The sequence below is a fragment of the Ambystoma mexicanum genome, chromosome 3q (genome assembly GCF_040938575.1).
Source record: "Ambystoma mexicanum isolate Mex_15411 chromosome 3q, UKY_AmexF1_1, whole genome shotgun sequence".
Classification (NCBI taxonomy): domain Eukaryota; kingdom Metazoa; phylum Chordata; class Amphibia; order Caudata; family Ambystomatidae; genus Ambystoma; species Ambystoma mexicanum.
In genome coordinates this window covers 1,041,558,675-1,041,574,470 of record NC_090926.1, presented here as the reverse complement: position 1 = coordinate 1,041,574,470, position 15,796 = coordinate 1,041,558,675, and the positions used below count along the sequence as shown (strand labels likewise).

The following is a 15,796-nucleotide window of genomic DNA, read 5'->3' as shown; positions in this document are numbered from 1 at the left end:
CTACCTTGCCCTCTTGCAGGATTTCTAGGGCTTCCGCCCTTTTGTCGTCCGGGAGGAAGTCCAGGATAGGGGCGATTTTCAACCACAGCTCCCTATCATAGCGATCGCAAGGGCGTTGGCCGCCTTGATGGTTGTCACTGCTGACGAGATGACCCGAGGTCCATGGCATGTAGCTTCTTGCCCTCGCCGTCCGGCGGGGAAGTGGAAGATGACATTGCTGCCCCTGCCGCTTTCTTCTTGGCTGCTGTGCAGACCACTGAGTCCGGGGTCGGCTGAGCCCTGAGGCACATAGGAGTGGGGTCCGGAACCCGGTACTTCTTCTCGTACCGGTCTCTCTTCGCAGGGGCCGTGGTCGGGTTCTTCAACAAGGACAGCCCCTCGTCCCATATGTCGTCCAACAGCGGGACTGAGAGTACGGTCTTCCTCTTGGCTTCCCGCCGTTGGTAAAGAAATCCCTCTTTCTTCTGCTCCTTGGGGCACAGCTGGAAGAGCTCTGAGGCCCTGGCGATCATGGTGTAAAAGGAGCTAATTTCGTCGGGAGGGGACGCCCGGACCGGAGGTGAAGGGAGATCCATTCCGTCGTCGCCACCGTGGTCAGTCCCCGTCGTCGCCATCTCCGTCCCAGTCTTGTCCCTCGGCAGAGGGGATGGAGGTGAAGGATGGAAGGGAGGGGGAGGATGGACTCGCCTTCGCTTGCTCAGAGGGCTCCCCGACGGTCCAGGCGCCGCTGGATCGTCCGCTGGAGGTAAGGGTAACTTCATCCTTATCTCTGTGCACAGGGTCTGCAAAGCCATCAAGATTGCTCCCGAATTGTCTTGCGGCGGAGGCATCAGGAGTGTTGGCTGGGGTGTGGTGTCCTCCATTTCCTCCACGGCCGGCCGCTCATCGGCTCCGCCGTCGCTCTCTATGTCCGCCTCATCGGGATCCTTCCCGTAGGTCCCGACTTCCTCGAACTTCTTGTTGAGGATAGCTTTGACGCCAGACAGCTCATCCTCAGAGGTATCGGAGTCCGTTAGGGCTACCGTGCCCCCCTGTCTTTCTCCTCCCAGAGTTTCACGGGGGGTCTTCTCGATAGGTTGGAAAGATGATTCCCTCCGGGGTGGCAGGAAAACTCTAGGCCTGGAAGTCGTCTCCAATGGGGTCACCCCCGTAGGCTTCACCAGGGAGCCGCCACGACTCCCTCAATCAAGGCCTTAGCCGGGTGAATCAGGGCCTTCACAACCTTGGTCGCGTCTGAGGCCTTCACCGTGGGGGGAGGTTCACCGCCTCACCTACTCTTGGCTTTCTCCGTCAGGATCGACCAGGGCTTCTCCCGAAGCTTACCCAGGTTCTCCGACTTCCGCTTCACCGAGCCGGAGCATTGGCGCGTGGTTGACGGCGTCGGTGACATTGCGCCCTGCCTGGCAGCCGAGGAGCCTGAACCAATGGCGCTCCCGGTGCCCGCTGACTCACGGTGCTTTGCCTTTTGTTGGGCCCCTGTCACCAGAACGCCCTCAAAGGTCTTAGAAGACCGCTTGGACTTCTTCTCACCTGCTGCTGGGCTCTCCGCCTCCAGCCAGTCAGCGAGTCGTTTACGACGGTCCTTCATGGTCCGGACGGACATGTTCTTGCAGAACGCACGGTCCTCCTCCACGTGCGACTTGTCGGCGTGCAGGCAGCAGAGGCACCGGGAGTGTTCGTCCTCCTTAAAGACGTTCAGCAGTCCACATCCTGGGCAGTTCCTAAACAGCTTGGATCCAGTGGGCGTTGAATCTCCATTGTCCTGGGCCATTTCCAACGCAAGGTAGGCCTCAAAGATGTTCCGGAATCCTCCAAGAAGTGTAATTCAATGAAAAATCACCCTGGAAGGGCGTACACATTTCTGAAACGGGTCCCCGTTAATCGGAAGAAGAATCGGTGGAGCTTGAGGCACAAATTGACCGGAAAAATAAGTACATTTTTTGAAAAAACGCAATACGCAGTAAAAGCTCGAGAGCTAAGCATGAGGACTCCCAACACATGAACGTGCAGTAAAAATCTGAAGATGGCTGCCAGAGGAGGGGCTTAGGTAGAGGGCAGTCAGTGGCTGGGGGCAGTATGACCCAGAGATCAGTGATTGGTTGATAGTAGAAAGACAGTTCAGAAACGAAACTGAAACTGATTTTTTCTTTACCGAGGATTCCCAGCCTGACGACGCAAAATATTCATGAGCATGTGAATCCATGCCAGACCTCATGCTGGAGAATAATATTGATGGCATGGACATGTGTGGAGTCTGCTTCCCTTTCCCTTGGATCCTTTCTGCCTTGCCTCTGTTAATCAGAGTTTTGCAGTCCTGTCAGCATGCGTGAGAGTCATGAAGTCCTCTTGTAAGTCAGAAAAAGCCGCCTATTGCAACATTTAAGGTGTATGGATTTGCAGTTTTGTGATCCCTGTGATTCTAGTGAAGTCCAGGGAATGGGGTAAGTCTACTTTATTATTCAGCGATATTGCAAATTACTTCCTTGTTCAGGCTACCCTCTGTGCCAGTTAGACTTACATGGACCATGCAGAGTGCATGTTCTAGTATGGAATTCATGTTGATTGACCAACACCCTGCTTATGCTTCCTAGAAGACATATGTGTACTCCCAGCACATGCTGTGCCTGAATGGAAATATGTTTGCTTATGCACAAATGCAAAGTTGTTGTGCGAGAAGGGAGATACGCTTGGAATGTCAAAAAGGCCATTTTGATTGCCAGCAGCTACAATACGTTTCTGTGCTGTGGCGGGTGCTGTACTGTCCACTTGCCCTGTTCCTCGATTGCTTGGCAATATGCCCCTCAACATGAGGGGCATTTGTAGTAATGGTGATAGAACTGGCAGGCTGACAAATGGTTTCCCTTTTAGAATGTTGGTTCTGGCCGCCACCACAGTTCGTTTGCTGCATTTGCTGCATTTTGCGCCATGACCACTAGATCATCCCATTCGCCTGATGCCGGTGTCCAATGGCTCACAAGCCCCTGTTGTATTGGACGAATGTTGAGGAGAGAAGGAGATGAAGATATATTGCACAATAATTCCTAAAAAAGTGTCATGATTCTTTGCACTGTAATTGAGTGACCGTCTTCATAACATGCAAGTTGCACTAGCAGTGTGTGTACCTATTCTTGAGCTGGATGAAAAAACGACTTCTCCCTTGTAATGTTCTTTCTAGTGGATGTCCCTCCCACATATTCCTAATCTTAGATATATTGATATCCTGCTTTGCAGTCTTGGAAATTCTTACGACAGAAGAGGGTGTGGTGCTGCATCGAGTCAATGTCGCTCAACAGTTAACATTCCTGTGTCCGGACAGGACGTCAATGACCATATAAACAGCACACACTGCGCCCATTGCCTCAGTTCCTAATTTTTCCCTCTTTAAGCTCAGTCATCCTGAGGATAGATAACCTGCACGGGTGTTAAGAGAAGCATATTAAAAAAATAACCCACAGTGAGAGGAGAAAGCTGGGAAGGCGATTAAGAATCCACTGGAACATCCAGTAGAAAGAACACAGGGGTAAGCAATTTGTTCTTCTAATGGATTGTGTCATCCCACAGATTCCTCATCTTACATAGACTCCAATAGCAGTTTTGTAGTTGGAGGTGGGAGAATAATTTTCGTACAATTTTCTGATTGATTAATATTGTGCAGAACTGCTCTTCCAAATCGAGTGACCTGGCCCAACAGTGTCCAAGCAATAATTCTTCCAGAAAGTGTGGAATGAGGACCAAGTTGCAGTATTGCAAATGTCCTGCACTGTATCACCTCTTCGTAGAGCCGAAGTGGTTGCCACTCCTCTGGTGGAATGGGCCCTCAGTTCCTCAGGGACATTTTTTCCTGCAATGGATTAACACGCCAAAATGCACAGGATGATCCAACGCGATAAAGTTTGTTTGGTCGTGGCTTGGCCTCATCTGTGGCTGGTGTAACCAATAAATAGTAGATGTTACCTGACATTTGCCACCCTATAAATGTAGAAACTAAGAGTGCTTTTCAGGTTAAGCCTGTGTAACCTTTTCATCCTTATAAGGGTGAGCAGGTGGATAAAAAGCTGGTCAAATTATTTTCTGTGTTAGACGGAATTCAGAAACTACCTAAGGAAGGAAGGAGAGATGAACCCTCAAAGCTACCTTCTCCTTGGAGAATATAGTAAACGGCTGTTTAAATGACAAAGCTTGTAGCAATGACTACATAAAAGATAGTTTGCAAGGTTAATAACCGGAGCGGACAAGAATGGAGAGGGTCAAACGGAGCTTCCATTCACAAAGTTAGTGCCTGGTTCAAATCCCAGGATGGACCAGTGGGAAAGCATTTGTCAGGCCTTTCAACAATTGTATGACAATCGGCATCTTGAAGTAAGAACCTGTTCTGGCATGTGTTTAAAAATGGATAGCGCTGCCAACGGTAGCCACCTGCAGCCCCAGATGGGTTAGGTGCAGTAAAAAAGAAAGCACTGCAGTTGTATTGCAAGTGAAAGGGTCAAGATCTTTAGCCCTACAACAGCTGCAAATCTTGTTCCAATGGCAGAAATATAGTGCTTTTCTTGCTGGTTTTCTAGCAGAAAGCAACACCACCAAGTCTTCCGGGAGGTCATAATCTTTAGAACTTAACCTCTCAGGAACCAGGCGTGAAGGTGCAGAGTTCCGATTCCTTGGTGAGGAAGACGGCCTCCCACTTGTGAGAGTTGGTCCACTCTCTGGGAAAGACAGAATGGAGGGCAGATGGACATGCCTTTAAGGTCAGGGTACCACCCCTTCCTGGCCCATTCTGGAGCAATCAGGATCATGGATTTTCCAAACTTCTTAAACCACCTGATGATTTGGGCAATGACAAGGACTGATGTGAACACATACAGGAGTTGACATTCCCAATCCACTACGAATGTGGAAATTCCCTGGAGCAGAACGGGTTGCATTTCCTGTTGATACTGGATGCAAACAGATCTACTTGAGGGATTCCCCAAAGGACGAATAACCCTAGAAGGTCTTCCTGAGCCAACTCCCACTCATGGGATATCGTGTTCTGCCTAACTCAGAGCATCCGCCTTTGTTTTCTCTTCTCGGGCTAGGTGAAGAGCGGACAAAGGTCACATTTTGTAGCACTCAAAACCAGAGCTTCATTGCCTCCCTGCACAGTGGTAGTGACCCTGCACCTCCTCTTTTGTTGAGGTAATGCATGGCCATTGTGTTGTCCATCATCATCAGGAAGTTCTTCAACTGTAGATGGCAAAAAGGCCATCATTGCTAGTCTCATTGCCCTTAGCTCTAACAGGTTTGTGTGTACTGCCATTAACTTGGTGAAGACCATCTGGGGCGGAGGTAAGCCCGAAAGGCAGTCCCTGAAATTGATAGCAAGGATTGCCAATGGCAAACGTCAGGTAGTTTCTTTGCTTAGGATGTATAGGCACATAAAAGTAAGCATCCGGAAGATTGAGTGACACCATCCAATCCTGGAGCTGAAGGATCTGCGAAAGAATTAACGTCTTGAAGCGTCTCAGCTCCAAGATGGGTCGCAGTTCTCAGTCTTATTTAGGGAACCAGAAAAATAGGTAGAGTACCAAGCCTCATTCCGCTACAGGTACCCTTTCCACAGCACCTTTCTCCAACAGGGAATTAATCCCCTGTAGAAGGAGCGGTTCTGGTTCCCGAAGAGATTGTTCACTCGGGGGACAATCTGGGGTGCTTTGCAGAAATGGGATATAGTACCCTTGGGCCACTGTCTGTAGTGCCCATGCATGCCATTTGGACAGATGGCGGGTCAACCTGCCTCCCAGAAGGGTCCTGTGAGCAAAGTGAGGAGGTGGCTGCCTGGGCAGTTTTTCCATCCACGGCCTCTGGGGGCACGCAACACCGTCCTTGGTCTTTTCTGGGTAGCCTTACCTATTCCCCTTTGGCCAAATGAAGTGAAAGGAACGCCCTCTCCAAGCCTGCGTAGACAGCTGTTGCGGCTGACGAATGGCTTCCCCCCTAAAGATTTTTGGGCACTTTGGGCTGAGGACTGGTCGAACACTGAAATGGAAAGAGCTCGGTCAAAAACCCACACACTCCTGAAATCCAACTGTGGAGTGATGACCATCATACCAGACTATCTGAGAAAGTTTCCGAATCCCAAACAAAGAGATCTGTTATTAAGCTTCAGATTAAATACTTTGCAAAACAAAACAACAAAGGCAAGATACACTAAAGAAAAAATATGCACAAAGTGCAGATTGTGCAAAAGAAGTGAAGAATCATTAAACCACTTAGTGTTATTTTGCACAGAACTGAGAGATCTGCGAAATTTGTACTCAACTAGTAATATCACTGACTTATGTGGCCTAGATGCAGAGAAATGGTGGAGTAAAATCTACGCCTGCCAATCTCCAAAAATAAATTTTGCAACGGTCAAATTTCTAGAAAACACCCTGAAAAGGCTAGACCATATCGATGAAGGATATGCATCGTAAATCGTGAACTGAATGGTTAAAAGGACGCACCGTGCAGTGTTGTACATTTTATTGAACATTTTATTGTGAATTAATAATTCAATTTTATTCTTATGATTTTTCTGAGAGACAAAACTTATTTTAAGTAACAACCTGAAAGTGAATGGCCTCTTAGATTTAGTTTAGCCTATCCTAGACTTTCTAGTTTTTCGTAAGTTGACCGTGGCCCTATATTTGCTCGATGTTGACTCGTTGTGACAAATCTCTTTGTAAAATGAAATGTTTTACTGATTGTGAAAGGTTTGTAATAAACCAAATAAACTTAATAAAAAAAAAAAAAAAAAGATTTTGCAGCGGTCTTTGAAGCCTCTAATCTTTCTAGGCCGTCATCCGCCTTTGGCCCATAAAGGGTTGGACCCATCGAGGGACATGTCTAGAAGCCTTGACTGGATGTCGGGCGTACCCAAACTTGCATAACCATGCAAATATCCTGATCAGGGCACTCGAGCTAATAAACCGGCCGACAGACTGATGCATCAAGGCCCAATGGAAGAGACTAGCAGGAAGTCTCCTCACCATCATTGATGAGATTGTAAAAGCCATTTCTCATATGCCCTTTGGGAACGTTGTCTGCCACCTGGGAAATGACATTCCATAATGTGTACGTGTATTTAGCAGAGCACAAGAAGCATTGATGGCTTTCAGTGCCATGCTTCCAGCAGACAATATCCTCTTTGCCAGTGCATCATATTTCTTATCGTCTCTATCCAGGGGGGTGGCTGGATAAGCTGGAGCTGGAAGTAGCCGCCTGCACCACCAAACTCTGTGGTGAAGGGTGCCTGGAAAGGAATTCCGGGTCAACCGAAGACTCTCTGTACTTTTTTGCCAACTCCTTGCTCCCAGCAGGTGTGGTGTCAGGTTTTTGCAGTTTTCTAGACTAGGATTCCTTAGTGCTGCATGGAAAAGTAGCACAGGTTATTTAGGAGAGCTGGATGTTCGGAAGGCCAACCTGAGTAATGAAATTAGCAAGACCCCCCCACACCCAACCCTAATACTCAATCACCTTATGATTGACCGTTCTATAGGCCGCATTGGGGTGAGAGTGTATGTCTGGTGTGTCAAATTCAGGGGCGATATGCAGACCACTGGCTTCTTTTAGACAAGTGGCTAAGTCTTCAAACCTAGATTGGTCCAAGACCAACTCTTATGAAACATTAGGAGTTCCAAAAAAGTTCATACTTGAAGGGTACAATGTCATCTTCCTCAAAGATGGACCAAAGGATCTGAAGACATCCGTCTGCGATTTAATGTTTAAAATGAAGTTGTTTCCTAGGTCGATGTGCCCTTCGACTTCGACTCCTTCGAGGAGCAAGTCACAGAAGCTTTTTGCTTTGGTGAAGTTTCTGTGGTCGACGCTGTTGATGCTACATGAGACGGCATCCCAGAGATCTTCAGACTCAAGCTTTTGGGCGCACGGATCCAAGTCTTGCTGGATTCCCTGTCGGTTTTAGAAGACGCAGTGGTTTCAACAGCCTTTTTTGGAGGGACTAGTGGGTGCCTTCGAAAATACCTCCATTATCTTTCCTCTGAACTTTTCCCATTCAGCAGAAGTGGTTTATCAGGAAAATGTACCGGACGCTTGCCGGGAGAGGAGTCGGAGTGTGAGGGGCAATGGCGTAGTATCTGTGTCTTCATCCATGAGGACGAAGAGGAAGAATGACTGTAATTGCTCCTGGTTCTTGACCGTATTGAATGTGGAGACCGTTTATTGGGCCTTTCTGGAGATTTGTATCCAGTGGAACTTCTACGGAGCCTTGGAAGCCAGCCGATATAGTGTGAGCTTTAATCTTCTCTCCTTTTCTGGTCATCGATTGGCAGGAGCCACACTCAAGGACTTAATATTCTTCGCCGAGGCACCAGAGAGAAATCCTGTATGGATCAGTGATCGAATCACAGTGCGCACATCTCTTGAAGCCTGTTTTCGGCATAGACATTGTAAAGAATTTACTCAAAAAGGATAAAGACATAGTGGAGAGATTTGCTGATGCGAGTTGAATCGTTCTGAGAGCGTGCTGTGCATGTGGAAAAACGGAACGGAGGCAAAGGGCACAGTGCATGCTATGAATACGGTAATTGACGCCATATAATCCATATAAGCCAAATTCTTAAAAGTGGTAGCTAAGGTAGAACTTACCTAAATGGTGGAGGTGGGCGGGCAGTGAGGTACACTTAGTCCCAATAGTTGCACTGCACCAACCCACTGACACATGCACTGTAGTATAGGTTCACACATAACTGCTTTGGGTTACACAGAATATAGAGCAAAATGATGTATGTATAAAAAGAACCTATTCACTCCTAATCTAAATGTATGTCCACTACCTGGTGGTAGACACAATACATAAAAGGCTAAGGGAAGGGAGAAAATGGCTAGACAACATTGAAACATTTAAAAAGTAATGATATGGCACACAAAATGCTAACATGTATAGTCAGCGGAATAACCTACATTCCTAGTACAAAACCAAACTATGCAAATGTGCAACATATAATACATACTGTAGTAGAGGGAGAGAGGATACAATCAGGTCTATAATAGGAGCCTTATGATCCCATTAAAATCCAAAAGTAATCCGCAGGTACACAAAGTAATAAAGTACATTTCAGTAGGCAGCAGTGTAATATATGGATTTAAAGCTCAGTGGTTCAAGCTAGAATTCCAATCTCTTGGTATAAAATACTAGGGACCCAAGTGGGATGAAGGAAAAATGGCAAAGTTCAGACAAGCTGGAGATTTCCAAGGTGGTACAAGTGCCCATAGGAAATAATGGGGCACATTCAATAGTAACAGCTGTGGTTATGGAGAAAAGGCAGGAATGTCTCTGTTCTACCTCACAGGTGCATATAAGGCAGCAAGAAATCAGACAGAATGCTAGAGGAGCCCCTCACAAATAGTGTTGCAATTATAGATTTGAGACCCCCAAAGCCCCAGGGCGGATAAAGCGAATCAGGATTCAGGGAAATTATTGTCAATGACAAACCAAGGTAGAGGGAGACCTGCAAACACCACATCTCCACAAGACCCAGTGACCCCTGATGAGAAATCTGACCTATGCCCCACAAGCACAGGATCCAAGGGTAAGCACGCATGCCAGTTTTGAAGATTTTGGCTGAGGAGCAGCTAAACAACTCAGTAAGCAAAGCTCTTTCCACAGATTGAGTTACAGGAACGTGTACCCAGGGACTGTCACACCAAGCCAACAATGCCCCAGACAAACCAAAGGGAACCAGCCTTCTCAGGAGGGTGGCCTGCTAGACAGAAGTGGAGGAAGGCATACAAACCTGTACAAGCAGACCCAGAGGACTTGTAAAATGAAGCAGTCGGCTAGCATTAAATCAGTCCCACAACAGGGGCAACAATGTAAGGCAAACTCCGGGAACTGCCCAGATGAAGAGTAGAGGAGGGCTGGTAGTGTCCCACTACCCTTCTGGATGACAGAGGCGTACTACTTTGAGGAGCTAGGGACAGGTGGATAAAACAGGAGGACATCAGGAAAATATACCTGAAAGCCTCCATGCAGGGGTCATCTAGCCCATCCAGTGAGGACAACCATGGGGATGACGAGACACAGTCGAGGAAGGATGCCCATCAAACAAACTGTGAAACTGCAGCAAAAGACAAAGGACCCAGGGGCCAGCCAGTACTGCCAAACCTGCTCCTACAACGCAGCAGACCAGCATAGTGGCAAATCCTCCAGCAAACTGGAAGAATGCCATGGGTCTCTACCACATCTCCACATTCACTCATGGGCTGGTCTACGTCAGCTCCTCCAATCCCACAAAAGACACACACACATGAATGGTTTGGTGGTCAGCCAATCAGATTGGTCCTAAAAAAATCAGCACTCCGGTCCACCCACACAGTTAGGCCGTCTAGAACTTGTCAAATCCAGTTCAAACCACTACAGAGGGTTGCGGGCACCTGCCATTTAGGGCCTGCCTCAGTTCTCTGAAACATGGGATGGCCAAAACAAAACAACCGAGAGCAGGGCTTAAAAAAAGATAGGAAAAAAATGTATTAGTACCCCTATGGGTACAATAAATGTACATTTGCATACTGATGTGGTAAAGTCAGCTTCACCTCTGGTGAAGTCACTGTACATCGCAGTCGCACCCAAAAGTCCCTTCCTACACTGGGTGAAGACTGTGAACCCTCAGAGGGACGGAAGGCGGAAAATGTTCCTCCATAGGGACTACAATGGAATACCTTAGCCCCAACAGTTTATACAAGTTTAGATAACAGTGCCCGACCATAGGCACTACTGGGTGATGCCAACCAGACAGGTCCTGGGGCCTATAACGACAGATTACAGTCCCACTCTACTCGACAATGGGAAAGTGCAGCTTCACATATTCCTGCAGTGGAAGATCAAAGATATGCATGTTAATACAAACCCCAAATGTCCCCACACTGGAAGATCAGATCCTCTGAAAGTGCTACACTGGGCAAGAGGAACAGAGTTTAGAGCGAATGCAAGATAACAGTTCTACGCACTGCCAATACACGCATCCCCAGACCATACCAACAAAGTGCAGAGTCACCATTGTTGAAGCATCACAGACAGGTCTATTGCTCACCTTTCCTCCGTCGAACCCAGATTTTCAATCTCACTTGTAACTTCTGCTATCTCATCCTTAAGCCGCTGCAGAGAGAGGGGAGAAAAGAGATTACCATCAACTACCGGCAGCGCATAGTTGATAGGGTCAGTTAATTCAAGGTGAAGGGTAGGGCGAAGCAGCCATCACAAAAGAGGGCAAGTGGGAACAGAAAGGCAGGAATGTATATAGGACAGGCAAAACAGCGAACAGTGGGATGAAGGTTAAACATATTGGTCAGGGAGATTGTATAATTGTGCTCTCAGAGGGCTTAGAAAAATCCACCAGTACTGATAGGCAAAGCTTTCCACAATGTTCATCATGACACTTGTAATGGTAGTGTGGCTTCACGATTAGGAGTGTTAGTAATAAGGTACAGCTAGTTACCACCCTTGCACCTCTTCCTCATAGCAGGGGACACTCACCTTGCTAACAGGATTTCGTTGACTTGGAGAAGTTGCTATCCAATTAGCCAAGTTAGTATGGAAATGGGGTGGCAACAATACAACTACCATAATTCTCCATTAGGTCAACATCAAAGGATGGAACTAATCCAGAAAGAACAGCCATGTCCCAGATGGTTGATAAAATACCAGGGAATACTTCCAAATCCCATGTCACCAAACATTATCTTAACAAGGGTTGTGGGGACTGCATCACAATTAATCCATCAGGCCAACAAAAGAAAACCAGGCCCGTACTAAAAAAACAAAATCCTAGTCACAGGGACAGAAACTGGGATGGAGAGGGAGCCCGCCAACGAAGGTGCTGTTCATCGGTTAGAAAGGATGGCACAAGGGAACCTACAGCCCTACCAATGAGGGGGGTTGAACAGCCCCTTACTGGGCTGGCCCACCAATAAGGAGAACAGCATAGGGGCACCCATAACCCTAGCTCTTAAGAAGCGAGAAAGAATACCCAAGCCATTTCTTAAAAACCAAGAAGAAAAAACGATGCTAGAGCCTTGCTCTCTTTCCAAAGGAATAATAGTCCAACAACTTAGGGGCGTATTAGAGGCAGAGTGACACACCAGAAGTGTAAATAGCACAAACCGGGTAGGCTCACAGAGACTGCTTTATTAGATATGTCCCCAGAAGCGTCACCTGAGAGCCAACCCAACCAATGAAGGTCTAGACCTTCCAACAGGAGCCAATCACCAACATGTAAGCGAGCTTAGGGAAGACGCCATGATAGGACATAAATAAACTACACAGCTCAGTTTGTGGGCTGTTCAAGAGATGGAATTTGGAGCTTAACGAGCAGGAGCAAAGAGGTGACTGGAGGGTGGAGCAGAGGCAATGAATAAGTGGAGTTGAACAGAGAAAACTAGGAGGGGAAGAGAGGTGGCTGTAAAATGGCAGGAGATATGTGGAGTGAGTGTTCCAGACTTCGCAATAAAAGAGGATTCTAGAGCAGGAGGAGGAAGTAGTGATGTCAGAGGAGGATGACACAGAGGAAACAACTGATGAAGGGGAGCTTTATTATCACAAGGTATGGATTGTACAGAGCTTGAGGAAGATGGTGTGATGGGGAGGGGACGTGTTGGGACCATGGAAATTGATACAGGGAAAACTGACCTGGGTGGTTTGGGCACAAAAGCCTTATAAGTGAGCAGGGCACCATGTCCCTGGGTAAAATTGGAGTTGGCAGTTGAAGGTGTTAAGCTACGGAGGTGGCTGCTCAACAGGAGGAGTCGGTCAGGAGGAGAATTGACCAGAGCGGGGAGGCAGGGCCCAAAGGAGAGAAGGAAGGGGTGGGACTAGAGGGACAAAAAGAAAGAGGTAAGAAGTTGGGTGGAAGGGGCCCAAAAGGATGAAGAACTGTTACATCGGTTAGATTTCTCCTCTGTACTCTACCTGGTCTACTACTCCCCTCACCCCGTCGTGGCCCACCCAACTGAAGACAGACTGCAGAATAGGGCTGCATGTCACGTAAGCCTGGGCTCTTTTGTTGTGCCAGGGAAACCTGGTGAGAACCAGAGCCCTTTTGTCGTGCCGGCAGATACTAGAGAGAATTTAGGTGTGAGCACCCCAAAACAACCCATGGGAGAACCCCGAGTCAACAGTGGACATTTGGACCATGAGAAATCCAAGACGAATTCACATTTTATTTTTCCTCCCCTAAATTACTTTGGCCACACTTCACTTCCCCTTGTAAAACTAAAGTTATATTTAGGTGATGTGTGTTTCTGGTCATTGAGCAATCATTGACCATCCTGTCACCACCCTTAAATAGTTTGGAAAACAATATTGTGGATCATACAGTCAGCTGAAAGGTTCCCTCACATTCAAAATCCCCAGAGGAACTTTTCTTTTTTAAGGGTTTCATCGGGGCAGGGGGGTGGGTAATTTTTGCCTCTAAAAATCACTATATATTTATATATATATATACACACATATATATATATATATATATATATATATATATATACACACATATACTGCTAAAGTTGGAAGTCGTCGAACTTCATAGCTCTGATCAGCCAGAGAAGACCATGTTTTTGTTTTTGTTCATAAAGCACACACACTGCCCTGGCTACTTCAGATCAAGGAAGTGGACCTCATGAGGTGGTCGTGCATCAATGGTGCAATTAAGTAAAGTTCAGATCAAGCCTTAAACAAGAAATTAAAGACATGTTTTCGAGGAGAAGGGATACATTATTCCATAGAAATAAACCTTCCACATTAATCATTCAATTTTGCAAAAACAGCTGTTTTAACACGTTCTCGAGGAGTCAAATATTTTGAAAGGATGAAAGGGGTCTGGTGGGCTAATATGGTACCATCTGATTCTGCAGGGGTGGGGGTGCTCAAGCCCACTAATGCTTTTAAGGCCGAGTAAAAAAAGAAGGAAGCCTTCACTTCACAGCCTAGGTCTGTGTACATTCAGAGTCTTGCCTAGCGCTTCCTTGCATGTCCTCCCATGCAGACCTCCTCTGTCTCGTCTCCCCTAGCTTCTCGCACTCTCACCTGTATGTCAGCCAGCAGTTCCTGCTTCCGGCGACGGATGTTTTCCAGCTCCTGCTGCTCTTCGGGGGTCAGGTCACTGGGGACTACAGGAATAGCAAACATGGGAGTTACGGCCTTGTGTCAAACATTACGTTTCTCGTCGCAGTACAAGGCAAGGAGTAACATGTGTTTCATACGCCAGAGCTAAAAGGGTGAAAGCAGTATCAAAGGCAGTGTATGAGGCACAGCACCACATGGTTGTGCAATGAGATGCATGTGGAAGATGGAATGCTCAACAATTTCAGCATTAAACATCCAGTCTTTGACACACCATTTAATATCAATTGTCCAATAGTAGCATCCCCAACCACAACCAAGAGCAGTTGTGTACAATCGGCCGCGGAGTAAGTAACATTATAAATCTGGGTCTCATGTACAATGTGTCTACTCGCCTAAACAAAGCGCATTGCCTTACACTAAAAGAACATAGTGTGTAGCTCTGTCTGTTTCTCAGGAAAGCGTCTTCCTGTTGTGTGGCATACATGTGTGGCATACACTGCACTGACTCATGATAGAAGAGAGATCAGAAAGACTTAAAATCTCTTATTCCGATTTCCAGATGTCAGACCAGCCAAGATCCCAGTTCTATTGCTAGCCTTCAGTGTGATGCATTCTATCAGTCTTCTGTGCACCACACTCTCGGGCCCTCCGAGTACCCTGTAGCACCCAACAGCTCTCTAGCCTTGAATTCACCCGCGCCACTGGCTATCCAGCCCCCTCCCCCCCCTTTTGCACAATACGAACTAACAGCCTGTGGTGGCAAAGGTGCAGAGAGAGTTGGACACATCTTGATGGGTGTCAAAATCTGCGTCCACCTTCCCCTCCTCACCATTCAGTTCTGAGTATGTGTTCTGAGGTAGCAGCAGGGAGAGATGGACAACCAAGTGGCATTTTTGTTGCTACAGACTTATTTAAATGAAAGTAGGGTTGGGGGGAAAGCCTCACTAGCCCTAATGCCAAGAGTTTTCCCTACCTCAACACAAAACTCAAATGGGTCTGTCAGGATGTCAAATAAAAATAAGTCCACTGTCATGTTAAAAACCCCAACTCTAGTCCTCACACTAACAACTCAAGTGTAAAGGGGTTGTCTTCTCAGCAGGTCATTAATAGTTCTTTTCCAAGTTCATAACACAAAGTTCCAAATGGTGCAAAAACAAAAAAAGTTTCACAAGGAGCAAGAGAATACCTCTCTTCTCTTAGATTCTCACAACGCTCCATAGTCCCAGAGGAAATGGGTTCCATGTGATAATGTCCCTGCAACAATGTAACATGCAGGGGACACCGCCACAACTCCTGCTCCCCTTGACCCCATATATATGGTAACCATATATAAAGTCGCTGCAGCCTTTTCCCAGTGATCATATGTGACGATATGTAATATTACCAGATACCGGGAAATGACTCCCTTGCCAAGGTTTCTTTTTCACTTCCTTGAGGAGCCAAGAGAATGTCTCCCTTCTCTTAGCTGTGACAGAATGTTCACAAATCCCAGGGGCTGTCTTCCTTCTCCAGGTTGGTTTCTCTTCCTTTGCACAGTCAACCAGGTTCACTCTTCTGCCCGGTACTGTGACTATGAAGAGAAGTAAGTATTGTCTTTCTTATACGGGTGCGAGTCCAGGCTCACCTGGTTTCGACAGTTCTCTTTCTAGGTAGAATTGGTGTACTCTCCTGCCAAGTATTACCTATTGAACTGCTGACCTGATT

The 15,796-nt window shown here is 46.9% G+C and overlaps 1 protein-coding gene across 4 annotated transcripts in view; it reads right to left on the bottom strand.

Annotated features, from left to right (window-relative positions):
- The window catches only part of CYTH1 (cytohesin 1), a 914,859-nt gene that overhangs the window by 512,094 nt on the left and 386,969 nt on the right, over positions 1-15,796 (bottom strand). For all 4 annotated transcript variants that reach the window (XM_069655238.1, XM_069655235.1, XM_069655237.1 and 1 more), the window contains exons 2-3: positions 14,054-14,136; positions 11,067-11,131 (exon numbers count right to left, since the gene is read on the bottom strand). In XM_069655238.1, coding sequence (XP_069511339.1) covers positions 11,067-11,131; positions 14,054-14,136 — 148 coding nt within the window. The remainder of the gene's footprint in view (positions 1-11,066; positions 11,132-14,053; positions 14,137-15,796) is intronic.